The sequence below is a fragment of the Nyctereutes procyonoides genome, unplaced genomic scaffold, assembly GCF_905146905.1.
Source record: "Nyctereutes procyonoides isolate TBG_1078 unplaced genomic scaffold, NYPRO_anot_genome, whole genome shotgun sequence".
Lineage (NCBI taxonomy): Eukaryota > Metazoa > Chordata > Mammalia > Carnivora > Canidae > Nyctereutes > Nyctereutes procyonoides.
Window position 1 is genome coordinate 40,211,838 of NW_026575131.1, and position 15,022 is coordinate 40,226,859.

The window sequence follows — 15,022 nt, forward strand, 5'->3', positions numbered from 1 at the left end:
CACGACCTGAGCCAAAAGCAGGCACCTAACTGCTGAGCCACCCAGGCATCCAATAGCAAGGGCAAATCTTATGAGAACCTTCCTCACCTCTTTTTTTTTTTTAAGATTTTTATTTATTGGGGATCCCTGGGTGGCGCAGCCGTTTGGCGCCTGCCTTTGGCCTGGGGCGCAATCCTGGAGACCCGGGATCGAATCCCACGTTGGGCTCTCTGCATGGAGCCTGCTTCTCCCTCTGTCTGTGTCTCTGCCTCTCTGTCTCTCTGACTATCGTGAATAAATAAATAAAATCTTTAAAAAAAAGATATTTATTTATTTATTAATGAGAAACAAAGAGGCAGAGACACAGGCAGAGGGAGAAACAGGCTTCATGCAGGGAGCCCGATGTGGGGCTCGATCTTAGGTTTTCAGGATCACACCCTGGACTGAAGGCAGCACCAAACCACTGGGCCACTGGGGCTGCTCTCCTCACCTCTTTTTATGGATAATGCTGCCTCCTCCTCTGTCCAGTTGCTTGAGGGTAAGGGTGGGTATCTCCAGCCAGAGGAGATGGGGAGCAGAAGTACTGATGAGGTGAGTATTTAGATAACTCAGAAAGAGTAGAAGGTAGGTAGAGATGGTGCAGGATATTGGCAGCCCTGTAGATCCATCCTTGCTCCAAGCCTCTGGGGCCAGTCTTACAAGAAGCTTAGCATGTAGGCCCTGCTAGTACACCTTAGCTCAGTTGGAGTTAGGGAGGGCAGTGAGCAGAGGGAGCTCCTGCAGAAAGCTACCCTTGTGACCAGTGTTGGCTTTTTCTTATGGGAACATGGCACAAGGGCAGTGTAGGGTTGCTGGCTATGGAGTGGAGCCTGGAGAGATGGGTGTGAGAACCTGCAGAAATGGTAAAATTGCCAAGCTGAATGCTGGTGCTAGCATACTGTTAAGAGGGCCTTCTAGGTATGGGCTGCAACAGGATTGTGCTGGAAGTTTACTGCACAGCCCCAAATGTCTAGCACCTGGTGGTCTGCTTGTACTGGGTGCATTAATCCAGGCCCTTTGTCCGCCCCTGACCACAGCCTGCTGCTGTTGTGTCTGCCATATAACCATATAACCTTTCTGTGGCATCTGCACTGTGGCCTCTACTGTCTCTGTCCTGTCAGCCCCTGGGCCCAGTCTCTTCCCATGCCACAGGTGCTTGGTTTTCTCCTTGATCATCTTTTTCTTGATTTTCCTTGAAGTAGTGCCAAGGACCCATGTAATAAGCAAGCCAGCCCCTGGGCTGGGCCATAAAATTTAAAGGTTCTATTCTGTACAAGTCATAGGGCTCCAGAGGGCTGGCTAGCCTGCCACACTGGTGGGGCTACTGCCTCATCTTGTGATATGGAGCCACAGCATTCCCAGGGTAGGCACCATGAGAGAACCAGAAAAGGTGATGCAGGCTATGACTTCATTGAGGGAGCCATCACAAGATCTATAGGTGGTGATGGTGCTGTAATAAATCCTTCAGAGGCATCAAGTACAGAGGGGATAGTGGATGTGGCAGGCACTATGCTCATAAGTACCTTTGTTGTGGGCTAGGTACCTGCAGCTGTGGACTCAGCACAGGAGTGATGTGGCTGAGGCTCTGCTTGGTGCCTCTCCATGGCACCACTGGACTGCATCCCCCCCGCTCAGTGCCTGCATCTGGCATTGCCTGGGCTGGACATCAGGCTGGAGCCATGGGGACCAAGAGTCAGGACCGGATTTAGATATCGATGAGTGTGTGGCACTGGGCAGAACCTGGATGTTGTCATCATGTGGAATTTGGTCATTAGTGGGATATGCAGGACACAAAGTGAATGGATTGCAATCAGTATTCTGTCCAGTTCTTGAAGGTCCACAAGTATCAGTGACACCAAAGCCTCAAACAGCCTGAGTTCAAATCCCGAATTTTGGGATCTCCTCACCATCCCAGCAGCTCCAGTTCCACAAAGAATACAGATTGTTCTGTTATACCCCGATATTCAGCAGGTCCTGAAAGTCCAATGAGACTGGGGAGATTTCCCCAAGCACAATAGGCTTCATCATGAAGACCGAATCTCCTCTGCCCCACCAAACCCCAACTTCAATAAAATATCTTGTCAAATATTTGCAGATGGATTTCTAGGTCTAATTTGCTTGTGGTCTTTGTGACATTTGCATGCTTTGGGAAGGGGTAAGTGTGTCAGATTTTAAACCACATCATAACCGAGCATCTCGGAGGTCCTTCCTGGCCCAAACCCCTCTGTCTCCTGGCCAGGTGTGTCTAGGTGGGCGCCTGAAAAGTACTGGACTTATGGAGCCCCTCTATCTGCCATTAGGCACATTATGTGTGCTGGAGTCTTGACCGCATTTCCCCTGGAATCTTGAACGGATTTCCCGGAGCTCAGGGAGGGTTGGTTGGTTGGTTTTTCTCAACTGTTTCCATGACTACTCCAAAGCTGTGACGTCAGAACCGTAATAGGAACTCGCAGTTGCTCCCAGTTACAGAACTGGCATGGTCCGAAGGTTTCCTGCTTCTATGCTGAACACCTTCCCTCAGTCCGCGGCAAATACCCCCTGAAGTTCTGCCGCCCACTACCACTGCGCTTCTTGTAGAGACCGTAAGCACGAAGACGGAAGTGAAGCGCCCGGAAAGGCCGGATTGGGCGGCCTCTGTTCTTTAAATGGCGCCGACGAGCCCGGCTAGCCCGCCCCTTCCTTCCAGGAAGGCCACCATTGGCTTTCCTGGCGGTTTCGCTCTTCTATTGGTCAGTGGCCTAAAACCAACGTGCGGATTGGCCCCAAAGTTTTCTTTCGGTTTCCGGTGTCCCAACAATGGCGGCTCTGGACTCCCTGTCACTCTTCACTGGCCTTGGCCTGAGCGAGCATAAGGCCAGGGAGACGCTCAAGAACACGGCTCTGAGCGCGCAGCTGCGCGAGGCGGCAACCCAGGTGCGAGTCCCTCTGCCCTTGGCCCTGGCTGCGGACTGTGCTCCAGTGCGGTGCTAGGTCCCGATCCCGAGTCTGATCCCGATCCCAATGTACCAACTTTGTCTGACTCGCTTTTCTTACTGGGCGTGGGGCTTCTCTCCTGACCCCTTGGACCTCAGGCACAGCAGACTCTGGGCTCCACCATTGACAAAGCTACCGGGACCCTGCTCTATGGCTTGGCATCCCGACTAAGGGATCCCCGGCGTCTCTCTTTCCTTGTGAGCTACATAGCCAATAAGAAGATCCACACGGAGCTCCAGCTGAGTGGTAAGATCCCTGACTGCCCTGCCACTTCCACCTCCAACTCCTCTCTTCAGCCAAGACCTCTATCTGCCCTTTCTGCCAAGTCCCCGTCCCCCAGTGTCTCTCCATATGCTCCTACTGCACTCTTCTCTAAACCCAGGTCCTGGCAATGAAGGGTGGAGAGGCCTCCCCTGGTGAGACTGGGGAACTGTGTAGGTCTGAGGGAGAGCCTCTCTCGGAACAGGATTCTTTCCTATTGTCTCAAGGCTTCTCTAGGATGGTGTAAGGCTTAACCTCTGAGGAGTCCAGTCAACCTCTCAGGAGGCCAAACTGTGACAGGGGTTTCATAGGGTTAGGGCCTTGTCTTGGAGCTGAGAATCCACTCATTGATTCTCCTTTCTTAGCTGCCCTTGAATATGTGCGAAGTCATCCCCTGGACCCCATCAACACGGAGGACTTTGAGCAGGAATGTGGAGTGGGTGTCATGGTGACCCCAGAGCAGATTGAGGAGGCTGTGAGTCTTTTCTTAGACATTGGGTACCTCTTTACTACTGACCCTGGAAAGGAGTGGCTCAGCTTCTCCACCCAGGAAGACAGGGTGAGTGTGTGGGTCCCTAGAGCATTTCTGAAGGACAATTTTTCTGAACCACATGGTTTGGCTTTCTGCAGGTGGAGGCTGCCATAAATCGCCACCGTCCCCAGCTCCTGGAGGAGCGTTACCGTTTCAACATGGGACTGCTGATGGGTGAGGAGGGCCTGGGGGCAGAGGTCTATGTTGTTCTCCCTCCCTGATCATGCCTTTTAGGGGAGGGCATAAGTGAGAGAGGGAGGAGAAGGAGCAATAGAAGCATTAAAAAAAAAAAAAGATTTATTTATTTGTTTATATTCATTCATTCATTGATTCATGAGAGATACAGAAGAGAGAGGCAGAGACATAGAAAGACGGAGAAGCAGGGTACTCACTGGGAGCTCAATGCGGGACTCGATTCCCCAACCTGGGATCATACCCTGAGCTCAAGGAAGACGCTCAACCGCTCAGCCACCCAGGTGTCAGAATAGGAGCATTTTTAAAGTGGTCTCGCTAGGCCCAGGCTCTGGTTCTTGAGGTCAGCCAGGACTTTTTCTCGGGAAAGAGTAGGAAGTATCCTTCTTGGCTCTTCTGCAGCTCCTTGTGCCCATGTTTCTAGGAGAGGCTCGAGCTGTGCTCAAGTGGGCAGATGGCAAAATGATCAAGCACGAAGTGGACATGCAGGTAGGTAACTTCTTGAAGTAAAGCAGGCAGAAATTCTGCCATGGACAGTGCCTAGAGTCCACTGAGGGATAAATGGGGGCAGGAGGGGAAGACACCCTGTCCATATTTTGACGAGGGAGAACAGAGCCTAGTATGGAGGGCAGCACCTTGGTGGGTAGTAAAAGGCTGGAGCCTCTGGATTATGCCTGTTTTCGGGTGAGTTGCTTTCTTCTTAACCTCAGTTTCCTCATCTTGTAAATAGAGACGATATGGCTTTCATCTCAGATGATGGCATAGAATCACAAAAGGCTGATGACTGAGGTAGTTTGTTATCTTGATGCTAAGCCCACAGTCCTTTTCTGTAAGTGGCAGTTTTTGTTACCTGTTTTCTTACCAGCTTTTGGACTCTCAGAGGGGAAAGAGACTTTGAGGCCAGTAGAACCATGTGAGGAGCAGAAGTGGGATGGGCTAGGTAGGTTCTTCAAGGCAGTGTTGGTAGGCAAGCCAGGAAGCCCTTAGGTGGGTAGGGGGCGTCAATCAGGCGCTCCTTGAAACAGAACACTCCTGTCTCAGCCCTGACTCTGGTTTCTGCTCAGGTTCTTCACCTTCTGGGTCCCAAGACTGAGACTGATCTGGAGAAGAAACCCAAGGTGGGGCTCAGTATGGTCCTGTATCCCTGGGGATGAAGTGTGGTGGGGTGAGACTTCAGACTGGGGAAGGGAATATCTGACCCCAGTGATCGCAGGACCCTGACCCAAGTTTTGGGCTTCTCTCAGGTATCAAAAGCTCGGCCAGAAGAAAAAGACCAGAGGACAGCAAAGGACCTGATGGAGAATGGTGAGAGGCTTGAGGTCCCTGCCACATTCAGCTTCCTGACTTCTGGGCTTTTCACCTGATGGGTTTTTATAGCCCAGTCTCCTCAGGCCGTTAGCTTACTCATCACCCTGCCTTCTGCCAAACTGCAATTCTTGGTGTTTCCTTTGTTCCCATTACCTAGAGACTAGCATGAGGAAACTGAGGAGTCTGGTTCAGTATCTCTTGTCTCGGAGGTTAGGGAAAGAGGGACCTGCTTGGCTCTCTTCTAGTTGCGGAATATCGGTAGTACCAAGAGGTACCTCCCTGAGCTGGATGGGATAGGTGTATTCAGAGGATAAGTTTTCCTTGGTCTGTTCTTCATAGGTGAGGCTGCAGACCAGACCCTGTCTCTGATTGAGCAGCTTCGAGGGGAGGCACTTAAGTTCCACAAGCCTGGTGAGCTGGCAAATCAAAACCCCAGGGGAGGGTAAGATCTTGATAGCAACTCTTACAGCCAGGGTAGGGAGCCTTGGGCTGCAGCCTAGTCCTCAGGCTTATTCTGGCCCTGGCAGGTGAGAACTACAAGACCCCAGGCTATGTGACCACTCCACATACCATGGATCTACTGAAGCAGCACCTGGAGATCACTGGAGGACAGGTGTGTGGAAGTACTGTCAGGCAAGTTAGTGCTGTCAACACGGCAGGGGGCCTGGGCTGCCTTCATACTTCTCCATCTATCCTATCACTGGCCTCCCTGCATAGGAGCATCTGTTCCTTTAGGGGAGTCAGTTCTGGTTTAATTCCCCTGTTCCCATTTCCTTTATCTCAGGTACGTACCCGGTTCCCGCCAGAACCCAATGGAATCCTGCACATAGGACATGCCAAAGCCATCAATTTCAACTTTGGCTATGCCAAGGTGAGTGTGTAGGGATGTGACAATCAGGGTGATGCCTTGTTACTCCCAAGACTGGATACCAAAAAAGGTGTCCCTGCCTTTCCTGCTGCTCCTATTATGTGCCCAGATCAGACACATGCCCAGAGGCCATGGAGGGGAATCACATATGTGATATGAGGCTAGGAATTCATTTGGCTCATTGGGAAAAAGCTCTAGGTGAGGCAGTGAGTTCAACTCTGGTGAAATGCCCAGTGCAACCCCTCAGGCTTAGAAAGAGGATGTTTGAAGTTGGTGTAAAGGCATTTAGATATAGAAAGATGAGTGAAATTTCTGAAGGCATTTTCAATTCTGACATGGGAGAGCTCTGAGAATGTCTGAGTTTGGTGAGTTGGACTCTGGGAGCTGATGATGTGAGAGCTCACAGATTCTGTGACTCTCCTAGGCCAACAATGGGATCTGTTTTCTGCGCTTTGATGACACCAATCCTGAGAAAGAGGAAGCAAAGTTCTTCACTGCCATCTGTGACATGGTGACCTGGCTGGGTATGGGCTGGGCAAGGCCTGGGAAGAAAGACCTGGGTCAACGGGCCTCTTGGGCTATGGCTTGCACTGAGTGTCGCTAACTGGTACTCATATTGTTTTTTTCTGCCCCAGGTTACACTCCTTACAAGGTTACATATGCCTCTGACTATTTTGACCAGCTGTATGCCTGGGCTGTGGAGCTCATCCATAGGTGAGGCCAGGGCCATCCTGTAGAGCCAGGTAGGCTGCCCAGGACATAGCCATCCTGGGTACTCACACCTCTTCCACTTAGGGGCCAGGCCTATGTGTGCCACCAGCGAGGAGAGGAACTCAAGGGGCATAACTCATTGCCCTCACCCTGGAGAGACCGTCCCATAGAGGAGTCACTGCTGCTCTTTGAGGTGGGGTTCTGGAGGGGCATTTGGATCTGGGTGGGCCAGAGTGCTAAGGAGGATATGCCCCTGTGCTGAGAGGCAGCCTGAGCCCTTGCTCCTGTCAGGCAATGCGCAAGGGCAAGTTTGCGGAGGGTGAGGCCACACTGCGGATGAAGCTGGTGATGGAGGATGGCAAGATGGACCCTGTGGCCTATCGAGTCAAGTATACACCACACCATCGCACAGGGGACACCTGGTGGGTGTGAGCATGGGGTGGGGCTGTGGAGTTGTAGACTGGGGTGGTGGGTCTGGATGGTGGGGCCCATTGCCTATGCCCTGCAGGTGCATCTATCCCACCTATGACTACACACACTGCCTCTGTGACTCCATCGAGCACATCACCCACTCACTCTGCACCAAGGAATTCCAGGCCCGGTGAGGGAGCTGGGCCCACGGGGTGGGTAGGGCCAGTGGGATTCCAGTAGCCCTTCCTGTGGTGTCTCTCTGGTCTGAGGTGACCAGACCTGACTCTACCCTCCTATCCCAGACGCTCTTCCTACTTCTGGCTGTGCAATGCATTGGATGTCTATTGCCCTGTTCAGTGGGAGTATGGTCGTCTCAACCTTCACTATGCTGTTGTGTCTAAGAGGAAGATTCTCCAGCTTGTGGCAGCTGGTGCTGTGCGGTAGGTGTGATTGTTTGCCTCGCTGAAGGTTGGAAGTAACTAGTGGTGTATACTGCCAAAGGCTTTCTCACCACCTTCTTGCCTACAGGGACTGGGACGACCCACGGCTCTTCACACTCACAGCCTTACGACGGCGGGGCTTTCCGCCTGAGGCCATCAACAACTTCTGTGCTCGGGTATAACCCAGTGGGCTGGATGAGCAGGTGAGGGCTGAGCAAAGCAGTGTGTGGTTTTGGCTGTGAGTGATGCTGATCTTTCATGATAGGTGGGTGTGACAGTGGCACAGACCACAATGGAACCCCATCTGCTAGAAGCCTGTGTGCGTGATGTGCTGAATGACACAGCCCCACGGGCCATGGCTGTGCTGGAGCCATTACAGGTCATCATCACCAACTTTCCTGCTACCAAGGTAGGTGTGCCTCCACGTGTGATATGTTGTGGGGGTGTACTTAGGTCTGGGTATGGGGATCCCAGTGCCTAGTGTAACTCAGACAACTATCTCCTGCTATAGTCCTTAGACATCCAGGTTCCCAACTTCCCAGCTGATGAGACCAAGGGCTTCCATCAGGTTCCCTTTGGATCCATGATCTTCATTGAAAGGACTGACTTTAAAGAGGTAAGTGGGGGTGTGAAGGGTCCTATTTGATGCTGAGCCCAGTCCTGAGATCTCATCTCTTCTGTCAGTCCACCTACTTCCTACTTCAGATGAACCAGCGCCTGCCAGACATGGGGGTGGGGGAGAAGCCTCTTGTACCTGTTTGGCCCATGCAGTCTTGTGTCCACACCACTTCCTACCTCTAGGAGCCAGAGCCAGGCTATAAGCGCCTGGCGTGGGGCCAGCCTGTGGGCCTGAGGCATACAGGCTACGTCATCGAGCTGCAGCATGTTGTCAAGGTGAGAGCAGGCTGTAGCCTTCCTCCTTCAATGCCTGCTGCGGGGAAGATCTGGGTGCATGCAGCCTGCAGTCCTAATAGTGGTCCCTAGGTCTAATTGTAGGCCCCTTGACTTCCAGGGCCCCAGTGGCTGTGTAGAGAGCCTGGAGGTGACCTGTAGACGGGCAGATGCTGCAGAAAAGCCCAAGGCCTTTATTCACTGGGTGTCACAGCCTCTGACTTGTGAGATTCGCCTTTATGAGCGACTGTGAGTGAACAGAGCTGGGATATAGGGAGATACAAGATGGGCATTGCCTGCTATGGCTACTTAGCTGGAGTCTGATCTTCCTTCTGGCTGCAGATTTCAGCACAAGAACCCTGAGGATCCTGCTGAGGTGCCTGGTGGATTCTTAAGTGACCTGAACCCGGTAGGCTCATTGGGGTGTAAGGTGGAGGGTGGTGGGTCTCCCTGGGTGGATGCCCACCTGAATTCCTTGCCCACAGGCATCGCTACAAGTGGTGGAGGCAGCGTTAGTGGACTGCTCTGTGGCCCTGGCAAAGCCCTTTGACAAGTTCCAGTTTGAGCGGCTTGGCTACTTCTCCTTGGATCCAGACAGCTGCCAGGGACAGGTGCTTGAATTTACCTGTCTGCCCTTTGCACAACAGTGACAGTGCTGGCTGCCATTTACTGTGCTAAGTGCTCTGCCAACATTCCATTAGTTAATCCTTACCACCTGAGATGGGGTTCATATTTTACTGATGAGGAAACAGGTTCAGAGATCCATGCACAAAATTTTGGACCCTGCTTTTCTTACTCAAGGTATAGGGGTCAGGCATAGTGGTTGTTAAAATCTCTATAAAGTGGAGGTCCAGAGCCATCTAGTCCCCTACCCAAAGTCATAAAGTTATTGAGAACCCGAGTGTCCTAAATATCAGCTCCTCTGGAATGGGGTGAGGGTAGGGTCTGGTGAGGTCTGGTCCTCCTAGCCTGGTTCTGGCTTGATAATTCTTCCCCCTCTGCCATCCAGCTTGTCTTCAACCGGACTGTCACTCTTAAGGAGGACCCAGGAAAGGTGTGAGCTGTAAGGAAGCCCCATGGACCTACCTCATGCTTCTGGAGGCTAGGGATACCCCAGACTCCGTGTCAATAAAAAACAGCTAAATCTTCTGGCGTCCGTGTGTTCTCTGTTTGCACTTCCAGCCCCTGAGGACCTTAGAGACTTGCTGGGGGTAGGGAGTAGGTGCACTGCACACAGAGCAGTACTGACAGCTTTGAAACCATTGATGCACTTCTTAGTACTCAAGCGCAGGGACCTGGGCCTGATTGAAAATCCTCTATACCTGGTCTGAGGGACTAGCAATCTCTGGGTGCTTTTCCACTGTTAGGAACCTTTTGCTAGAAGGATCTGGAGGGTTTGTGTCTGCCTGCGTGCCTAGGCAGGTGAAAACACACATGGTTTCAGTCCAGTCATTCAGCAAATAGTCATTAATTGCTTACTACATGCCAGGCACAATGAGAAGAGGAAGACTTGTGCAGTGGCCTTCTCAGTTGACCATCTAGTTGGGGAGACAGAGGGTGACCAGGCACTGTGCAAAAGAGGTCTCCCTGGAGCCTGTGCAAGGCTGGAGGAAGTTCCTGACCAAGCCTGTGCCTCAGACTACTCTCAGGCGGTGATTCCTTAGGGAACCCATAAGGACCAAAGAGATGTTTGCAAGGGCAGGAGGAACAAGTGCAAAGACCCTAAGGCCCTTTTAAGAAAGCCTATAGCAGACTGGTTGCCCTCTGGGACAGTGTTGGCTACCACTGAGGTCCAAGTGTCCCTGCAGCTTTAACACCCTCCACATTTTCCCTGTATACAAACACCAGGCTACCAGAGGCCCGCTTTAAGGTGGACTGGGTCCTGGAAAGCTGGATCAGGACGACAGCAGATTGAGGAGGGGGTTCCCAAACGTTAAAGACTCCTGCAAGAGAGTGACTCTGAGCTTCCCAAGTGAGACGATGATACGGGGGCGCAGGGCCTAGGTCAAGGGCTGTGGGGGCTACCTTAAGCAAGAGAAGGGGCCCCGCCCCACGTGGGGCTGCGCGACTAAAGGAGGCCCAAGCACGCTGCAGAAGGTGGGTCCAGAGAGCAAGCTTGGATCCCCAACCCGCCCAGGCTCCAACTCCCGGCAGATCTCCAGCCCTGGCTCCGCCCAGCATGGAGGGGCGTTCGAGGGCGGGGCGCTCCGTCCTACACTCCTGGCTTTTCTCGCTGTTTCTGCAGCCCGAGGCCCAGCCTCTTGCCTCGGCAGAAGCGTTCCCTTTAAGTTTGGCCAGGAGGCAGCCTCAACTCTCGCGGGATCCGACGCTTCGGTTATCGCGAGAGGGGCATTCGGCACCCATTGGCTGTGAGGGTTGAATGTAAGATGGCGCCCAGGGAGCTGTGAGGGGAAAATCCTGTCGGTCTTGGAGCGGCGACGGCGGAACCGGGGCCCCAAGCGGTGCGGCGGGGCCGGCGGGTAGAGCGGCGGCGGCGGCGGCGGCGACGACGACGACGACGTCGCCGGGTGAGGGCTGCAGTGGGGGCAGGGATGTGGCGAACCTGCGGGCCTGAGACAGCGGGCCCACCCCACACAACGGCGGGCGGGGGCGGGCGGGCGGGCCGCTGCCACTGGGCCCAGGAGACCTCGGGGCGGCTCCGGAACGGAGAATGCCCCTGGGCTCGCGCGCTCCCGCCCCTTGTGGGGTGGGGAGAGGCAGGTCGGGGACTCGGGTGGGCGCGGCGCGCGAACGCGCACTGGTGCTCGCGCGCGGCCTGGCCTGTTTATACGCGGGCGCGCGCGCGCTGTGCGGCCCTCTTGGTGCGCGTGTCCGCCGACGTGCGCGTTCCCGGTTCAGATATCTCCGCTCTTGGAGCTGCGGCCCTTGGGCTAGAGCGGCTTTCTGTGGCGCGCGCCCGCCCGCGACCCCTGGCTTCGGGACGCGCGCCCTGCTGTTGGGTGGTGGCCGCGCCGCCGCCGCGAGGACGCGCAGGACACCTCTGCTGCGTGGAGCGGCGGCGAGCTGGCGGGCAGCTTGCAGTGTGAGGAAGATTGTGGGTTGGGCCCTTCCTGCTCTGGTGACGTCCCCGGACCGCTGCGGCCTAGGCCTGGGGAGAAACCAACCGGCTTTGCCGTCTGACTTGAGGCTCCGCTTCTCTGCGAGGCGGGCGAGATTGCTCGTTCTTCTCGAAGAATGCAGTGACCTGAGGCCAGTGTGTGGGGACGGTGCTGCCCTGTTTCTGAAACTGAGCCCTGTAGGTCTGTGAGGGCAGCGAGCCCACTCGAATGTCCTCACCTTGTTCTGGTGCTTTGTGCTGGAGAGGGAAGGTTAATCCTAGAAGGCTCTTCAGCAGTACCTGCTTTCTTGTCATTGGGAAGTAATTCTTCCTTAAGCGCAATTCCCACACGTCACCTCTGTGCGCTCCGGAAGGGGATCCTTTTCTGTGGTGGTGAAACTACCCGAGCTTTAAGATTCCACTTCACATCTTTAAATGCAGCCTTTTCTTCTGTGTGGGTGGGAGGGGCTTACGTGTACTCTGTTAGACTAAGGAAGGCCCGCTGTCGTTCAGCCAGAAAGTTGCCCAGAACAAAATTAAGTAACCTGAGAAATCTGTGTTTTTGCCATCTTTTATAATTATAAAATTTCCCAACAGAAATTTTAAAAATCTGTTCATGTATCACTGCAGAAGTCACTTTTGATGTAGAATTTCAATCCTTTTCAGGTTTTTTGTTGTTCTGGTGCTAGGGGAGTTCTAGGTTTGTCCTAGAGAAATATGCACTTTTGTCTAAGACAAGACGTCTGACTGTTGTACAGTCTTGCTTAATTGAGTTGAAGGAAAAAGAAGCTGAGAGGAGGTTAAATTAGCAACTAAATTTAATGATGGGGGTCGTTCTTTTAAAATACTGTATTTTAAGAACGAAGTTAAAATTTAAAAAGAGGCTGAGGATGGAAAGGACTTCTTTGTTCTATCTTCTTCAGAATGTTACAAGTCTTAAGAACTCAGGACAAGCAGCAGAAATACATGCAACATGGTGACTGGTGAGTTAAAATCATTCATATGCTGAAATATGTGTGCAGTCTTTTTCCTAGTAATACTGAAACGTTACAAATCCTGCCAATCATCCTGGGTGCTGACAAAGTACTAAGTGCTGGGAAATTGAAGATGTGCATCTTTGAATCCAGCCAGTTTGCTGCTTGAATAATTTTATCTTGAAATGTAAGTCAGTGCAACTTTCAGGTTTTAGCAGGAGGAACCCACCAGCTTTTCTAAGGACCTTAAATGGTTCAAAAAGAAGCAGTAAAGTTTGAGATACACTTAAAATTTTTAATATACCTTTTAGGCCTGCTTGTTCTGGGATATCTTTTTTTTTTTTTTTAACTATTAAGTTTGAGATCTGCCTTTCAAATTGTTTGTAGATAATGTTTTTTTTAAGCTCATTAACTTAGATTTACCTATTAGAAGATGTCCTACTTCCAGCCCTCTGTGATGAATGATTTGTGTACCTTTTCGTGAACCTTTGCTTTTCACATCCCCTTTCTAGTTTATGTTGTTGGTATTTCACACAAAAGATCATATAGGGGTTCAGGTTTCTTACAACTTTGAATTGCTCCCAAAAGGTAACCAAAATAAGTCAGGGGCTTATTAGTTGTAGCTGTCTTCCATTATGACAGGTTCAGAATCAGGGATCTCTTCTTTAAGCTTGCATGCTGTCTTTCGATTTAATCAGTTGTGGTTTGTCCTCCATGTGCCATGCTTCTTGTCTACTTTTTAAATGGCCACCCTTCATCTGTAATGGTCTTTTATTTCTCAGCCTCAGAATGAAGTGTTACATGAACACCTGTTCTATTACTTTGTACTTGGTTGCACTGCATTTTGTTCCAGATGTTTTAAGTTCTCTCCAGACTAAATGCTTCATTTGTCACACTGGATTGTGATTTCCGATTGTGGCTGCATGAAGAAATGATAGATTAACCTTTTGCTTTGCTGAAAAGGGGAAGAGAATGAACCTTTGGTGTCACATTTGAGGCTAGAGCAAAATGGTAGAGCTGGTGAGCTGTGTCAGAAAGCTTTTTTTTTTTTTAACCTATCTGTAAATTCAGGTGATCTGTATAAAATTTAATGAAAAATTATAAATTGAACCACAGCGTAACTGCCACCTCTTCAAGTAGAACAATGGCAGCATCCCAGCACCCTTCATAGGTCCCTTCCTGGTCCTAGTTTCTCAACTACTAGTGCTAATTACCATTCTGACTTCTGTGACAATCATGTACCTTTTACTTTTGTCACCCTTGTATCCCTCAACAACATAGTTTTGTTTGCTTTTGAGTTTTATGTAAATAGAATTGTTCTGTATTTATGTTTTCCTCCTCTAGGCATTGCTAAATTCACCCACGTAATGTGTTATCATAGTTCATTCATTCCAGTTTCCTTATAGTATTCAGTTATATGTTTATACTATAATTTACTTTTGCTTTCTACTATTGATAGACACCTGGATTCCTTCCACTTTGGGACTATTATTAACAATGCTACTGTAAACATTTTTTTTTGTGAACATTTTTTATAGATAGGAGTATCTTTCTATATGTGTACACACCTAGGGATAGAATTGTTGGGTTATAAGGAATGAATAATATCAGCTTTACTGGTTAATGCAAATGGTTGTGCCAATTTATAGTTCATCAGTCTTTGGCAGGAATGTGAATTTAAGTTCCTGATTGAAAGCGTGTTGCCCTAAAACAGAAACCATGGCAAAAATGCCCCTAAATCAGGAACTCCTCTGGTAAAGGCATGGGGCAGATGAATGGTCTGATGGGGTAATACCGGTCACAAACCCTGTATTGGCTTAGTATCTTTAAGAATAGACATGTATCCCAATTTGTTTTTTTTTTTTTGAAATGACTATGTTAATTAGGACAGATGTAACTGTAACTCCTTAAAGTAGAAATTGATTTATTTTTTAATGGAATGTATTCTTCAAACCAGACTTACAAAGCTATGAGCAGCCATTGGTAGAGTAGATGTGAACCATGAGAAGGGCCCAAGAACATGACTGGGTAAACAGGAAGAGGCAGGGCTCTGAGGCAGCTCAGAGTTTTCTTCTCTTAGTTCATCCTCATATTCAAGACCCAATTTGTGGAGCTGCATTGGGAGTGGGAATATCAAAAATTTGGGGACACCCAAGATAAGATGATTCTGGTGAGTACTTAAGTCTTGTCTTAGTACCTCAATAGAAAAAAGAAAGAAATTGACAAAGAGACCTATGAAAATGTAATAGATTGTTGCTTTGGAATAACTTTTTCCATCATACCTGCTTGTGTTCTAATGATAACATGATAAAAGTAAGGGCATCTGGGTGGCTCAGTTTGTTCAGTGTCTGCCTTCGGCTCAGGTTAGGATCCCAGAACTTGAGC

General features: G+C 50.6%; 2 protein-coding genes across 5 annotated transcripts in view; both read left to right on the forward strand.

Moving 5' to 3' along the window:
• Positions 1 to 2,792: 2,792 nt before the first annotated feature.
• On the forward strand, positions 2,793 to 9,754 carry QARS1 (glutaminyl-tRNA synthetase 1). 2 transcript variants are annotated; one of them, XM_055344872.1, is made up of 24 exons: positions 2,793 to 2,931; positions 3,090 to 3,237; positions 3,618 to 3,727; positions 3,883 to 3,958; positions 4,401 to 4,465; positions 5,041 to 5,094; positions 5,221 to 5,281; positions 5,624 to 5,726; positions 5,792 to 5,897; positions 6,069 to 6,155; positions 6,577 to 6,676; positions 6,788 to 6,866; positions 6,948 to 7,056; positions 7,155 to 7,285; positions 7,372 to 7,464; positions 7,577 to 7,714; positions 7,803 to 7,890; positions 7,980 to 8,123; positions 8,226 to 8,330; positions 8,516 to 8,608; positions 8,727 to 8,854; positions 8,948 to 9,014; positions 9,091 to 9,216; positions 9,615 to 9,754. In XM_055344872.1, exons 1-24 carry the CDS (start codon positions 2,815 to 2,817, stop codon positions 9,663 to 9,665), a joined length of 2,379 nt encoding a protein of 792 aa, XP_055200847.1. In that variant the 5' UTR covers positions 2,793 to 2,814; the 3' UTR covers positions 9,666 to 9,754. The 2 variants fall into 2 exon arrangements, with proteins under 2 accessions (XP_055200847.1, XP_055200848.1); XM_055344873.1 differs by having other exon boundaries at positions 5,624 to 5,695; positions 5,812 to 5,897.
• A 1,205-nt stretch (positions 9,755 to 10,959) lies between these two features.
• Positions 10,960 to 15,022, forward strand: part of QRICH1 (glutamine rich 1) — a 52,623-nt gene continuing 48,560 nt past the window's right edge. The window contains exons 1-2 of one of the 3 annotated variants that reach the window (XM_055342952.1): positions 11,505 to 11,865; positions 12,587 to 12,646. The gene's annotated coding sequence lies outside the window, so the exon portion shown is untranslated. Of the gene's footprint in view, positions 11,134 to 11,504; positions 11,866 to 12,586; positions 12,647 to 15,022 lie in introns of those variants that run through there. The other 2 variants (XM_055342953.1, XM_055342951.1) reach the window with 2 other exon arrangements.

What these genes read in the sequence shown, in the direction of transcription:
- QARS1 (XM_055344872.1), top strand. Translation starts at nt 2,815, where the DNA reads ATGGCGGCTCTGGACTCCCTGTCACTCTTCACTGGCCTTGGCCTGAGC. An exon ending in GTGGCAGCTGGTGCTGTGCG is followed by an intron (nt 7,715 to 7,802) that starts GTAGGTGTGATT and finishes TCTTGCCTACAG; the next exon opens with GGACTGGGACGACCCACGGC. An exon ending in CCAACTTTCCTGCTACCAAG is followed by an intron (nt 8,124 to 8,225) that starts GTAGGTGTGCCT and finishes CTCCTGCTATAG; the next exon opens with TCCTTAGACATCCAGGTTCC.